This window comes from Manacus vitellinus, unplaced genomic scaffold (assembly GCF_001715985.3).
Source record: "Manacus vitellinus isolate BGI_N305 unplaced genomic scaffold, ASM171598v3 scaffold_106_pilon, whole genome shotgun sequence".
NCBI lineage: Eukaryota > Metazoa > Chordata > Aves > Passeriformes > Pipridae > Manacus > Manacus vitellinus.
In genome coordinates this window covers 411,194-414,750 of record NW_021938827.1, presented here as the reverse complement: position 1 = coordinate 414,750, position 3,557 = coordinate 411,194, and the positions used below count along the sequence as shown (strand labels likewise).

General features: G+C 62.2%; 2 protein-coding genes across 2 annotated transcripts in view; one reads left to right on the top strand and one right to left on the bottom strand.

Annotated features, from left to right (window-relative positions):
* The window catches only part of GPATCH4 (G-patch domain containing 4), a 7,136-nt gene extending 4,928 nt beyond the window's left edge, over positions 1–2,208 (top strand). Inside the window, exons 2-7 of the mRNA XM_029964121.1 lie at positions 105–193; positions 277–369; positions 576–683; positions 829–932; positions 1,052–1,102; positions 1,192–2,208. Of these exons, the coding sequence (XP_029819981.1) occupies positions 105–193; positions 277–369; positions 576–683; positions 829–932; positions 1,052–1,102; positions 1,192–1,858 (1,112 nt within the window). The 3' untranslated portion in view covers positions 1,859–2,208. The remainder of the gene's footprint in view (positions 1–104; positions 194–276; positions 370–575; positions 684–828; positions 933–1,051; positions 1,103–1,191) is intronic.
* Positions 2,168–3,557, bottom strand: part of NAXE (NAD(P)HX epimerase) — a 3,668-nt gene continuing 2,278 nt past the window's right edge. The window contains exons 3-6 of the mRNA XM_029964116.1: positions 3,210–3,320; positions 2,963–3,076; positions 2,736–2,883; positions 2,168–2,653 (exon numbers count right to left, since the gene is read on the bottom strand). Coding sequence (XP_029819976.1) covers positions 2,451–2,653; positions 2,736–2,883; positions 2,963–3,076; positions 3,210–3,320 — 576 coding nt within the window. The 3' untranslated portion in view covers positions 2,168–2,450. The remainder of the gene's footprint in view (positions 2,654–2,735; positions 2,884–2,962; positions 3,077–3,209; positions 3,321–3,557) is intronic.

Sequence of the window (3,557 nt, the reverse complement as noted above, 5' to 3'; positions counted from 1 at the left end):
TCCCTCCAGTACCCAGCTACGCCCGAGCCCCGGGACCCTCCAGGCCCCAGCTCCCCACCCCAGCCCCCGGTGGTCCCCAGCCCTCCCCGGCGGCGGGTGATGAGTGGCTGTGTCGGCAGGGCAGGGGCTGGGCAAACGGCAGGACGGCATCGCCGAGGCCATCCGGGTGAAGGTGAAGTGTGACACGGCGGGGGTGAGTGCAGCCCCCCTGCCCGGCCGGGGCCCCGCGCCCACCGCCCGCCGCAGTCATTCCGGCGGCTCCTCTGCACCCCGCAGGTGGGACACGACGCGGCGGAGCCCTTCACCTTCCACTGGTGGGAACACGTCTTCAACAAGGCGGCTGCCAACATCGCTGTGGAGGCCGGGCAGGTGGGAGGGCTGGAGGGCACCCTGCTCAGACAAGGGTGGAAAGCGGGGGAGGGGGTTGGGGTCCCTTTGGTGGTCCTTGTGCTGCCGCTCTGTGTGTGTCCCCGCAGCCCCTCTCAGCACAGGGACCGTGGTGGCAGAGACGTGCTGCTAGAGGGGTGAAGCCCCTTGGACAGATCGTTCCCGAGCCCTTTGTCTCTCCCCTCCAGGATGGCATCTCCGTGAAGGCGCTTTCTGAGCAGGGAGGCGGGATCAGCAATAAGAAGCCGCGCAAGGCCGGTGGCACCAGGGACCTGCTGTACGGCCGCTTCGTGAAGGTAACTGGCCCTGGGATGCAGCTCAGAGAGCAGCTGGTGTCTCTGCAAAGGTTGTGGAGAGCTCTGCACCCCCCTTGCAGCACAGCCCCCAGCCTATTGCTGCTGTGTCCCCCTTCCTCACGGCCCCTCTGTTTCCCTGGTGCAGTCGGCCACACTCACAGCCTGTGGGGAGGAGTCCCTGACGCTGCCCACTGGCTCCGAGAGCAGCGAGGAGGAGGAGGAGAAGCTGGACCTCTCTTCAGCCAGGAGGCAAGGCTGAGCCCCATCTCCACGATGAGGAGGGATGAGGGCTGCGAGGGGCAGCCCCGGTCTGAACCGTGCCCCTGCCACACTGCTGGGGGGTGACACGTCCTCTCTGTGTCCCGCAGGCTGACGGACGAGGAGCTGGTGCAGGCGTGTGGGGGCCGCACGGCACACAAGTGAGTGGCTGGGGGGGCTGCATGGCCGAGCTGGGGGGCACGTTTCCTGCCAGGGAGATGCCAGATCCCACTGCCTGTGGTCGTTGCAGGGGTGCCCGTCATGGCCTGACCATGAGTGCCAAGCTGGCGCGCCTGGAGGAGCAGGAACGAGCCTTCATGGCCATGTACCAGCACAAGGAGCAGCAGCAGGAGCTCCTAGAGAGCAGCCCCCTGGCAGAGAGCCAGGGCAAAAAGAAGAAGAAAAAGAAAAAATCCAGAGACAGAGCCGACCCTGAGGTGCCCCAGAGCCAGGAATCAAATGGGGAGGAGGAGGTATCAGGAAAAGAAGTGAAGGTTGTGAAGAGGAAGAAAAAGAAGATCTGGGAGCCAAGTGGAGAAGAGGAGCTGATGGGAGAGGGAGAGAAGGTCATGAGGAAGAAGGTCACAGAGCCATGCGGAGAAGAGGAGGCATCAGAAGAGGAGGGGAAAGTCATGAAGAGGAGGAAGAAGCCAGAAGCATGCACAGAACAGGAGGTGGCAGGAGAGGAGGGGAAAGTCATGAAGAGGAGGAAGAAGCCAGAGGCACACACAGAACAAGAGGTGGCAGAAGAGGAGGGGAAAGCTGCAAAGAGGAAAAAGAAGAAACAGAAGCAGGAGGAGGAGGATGAAGAGCCAGCTGAGACAGACATACCTCTAGAAGGCACAGGTGAGCCAGACCTGGGACACAGCCCCAGGAAGAAGAGAAAAAAGAAGAAAAGGAAGAGGGAGCCAGAGTGAGTAAGTGCCACGGCTGCCGTGTTGTGCAGCTGCCAGTCCCACCTTGCTGTGAGGGTTCTGATCCTGGTGCTGGTGGGTGCCCAAGGGTGCTCCAGGCTTGTCCCAGACAGAGCCCAAGCACTGTGGCTCAGCCTGGGGATGCTGGGCTGGGCTGGGTTGGTCTGAAGCTGGATCGACCTTTATTTCACCTCCTGAGCCTTCACTGGTCAGGGGTGACCCCAGTTCCCCCCAGGCCCTGGGGCAGGGACCCATTTGCTGTGGGCTCGTCGCAGAAGGACACAAGGGGACAGACCCTGCAGCATATTGAAGTATTTTTTCAAGGGCACAAATAAATCTTTATTGCAGTGAGACCACCCTGAAGTGTGAGTGGTGCGAGAGATCGCTTGGATCAGGCAGCAACCCCAAATAGAGCCCCCCCCAGCAGCCCCCCATCACTCCCAGCGCCTGGGCCTTTGGTCTGCAGTGACCTTTGATCCTGCTGGGTTGGGCTGAAGCCCAGCAAGGTGCTGAGCACCCTCCCAGCAGAGGCTTGGGCAGAATTGGGCCCTGATGTGCAGTACTGAAGCCGAGCCCAGCCCCTGTGGCCCCAGCCCTATGTGAGCTGCAGGACACAGTCCGTGCCAGGGTATGCTGGCAGGTTTAGAGCATATTTCTCCTGCAGCGCAGGTGGCACAAACCTGCCCCCGAGGAAGTGGTACCGCCCAGCAAAGTGCGTCGCCGCCTTCTTGGGCGCCGTGAGCGAGATGAGCATGTCGGGCTGGAGGCCGTCTGCCTTCCCCTTCTCCACGTCCCAGCCTGTAACGAGCCCCATGGCCGGGCTGGAGCTGGGACCACCTTGGCTGGGTACCTTCCTCCAGGGGGTGCGGCCGTTACTCACCCGAGGGGATGTCAATGCTGGCGATGGGCACCGTGACACGCTCCAGGGTGCTGAGGATGCTGCCGAAGGGCTCCCGCACCGCCCCCTTGAAGCTGAATCCAAAAATTGCATCCACCACCAGGCCGTAGAGCTCGTCAATGAATGCAGCCTGCAGCAGGGATGGCAGCAGGTGAAGGGCAGCCTTGGGCACTGCTCCCCCTGCTCTCGAGCCGGCAGCTGCCCCTCACCTCAGTTGGGAATTCTGGGAGGAAGGGGATGTCCATCTTCTCACACTGGGTGATCAAACCTTCAAAGAGGGGCTTGCTGGGGCGCTTGGGGTAATACACGGTGGGCAGGTAGCCCTACAAGAGCATGAGGAACCTGAACTAATCCTGCTCTGGCACCAGCAGCAGCCAGAGGAACAGGACCCCAAAGCCTGCGGTTACAGGGGCACATGGGCATTGGCAGCCTCACGGGGAGTGTGCAGAGACTCACAAACATCTTCAGGTGCCGGGCACAGACCAGCCCATCGCCGCCGTTGTTCCCCGGCCCGCAGATCACAAGCACAGCGGGCTGGCTCGTCGTGAAGGAGCTGGGTGGGTAGGCCTGGTAGGAGATGTGGAGTTATGGTGGGAAAGCAAGGCCACACCATGGAACCAGGACTCCCACCTGCCTCCCACGATCCCAACCTTGGTGCTGCCACAGCTCTTCCCATGGGACTGGGACCCCACCCTAGGACTCTTCCCAGGATCCCCACTTGCCTCCCTGGTGTCCGCCTTGGCAGTGGCACAGCTCAGTCCACAGTGCTGGGACCCCCCAGAACCCCTACCTTGGTAATGGCAG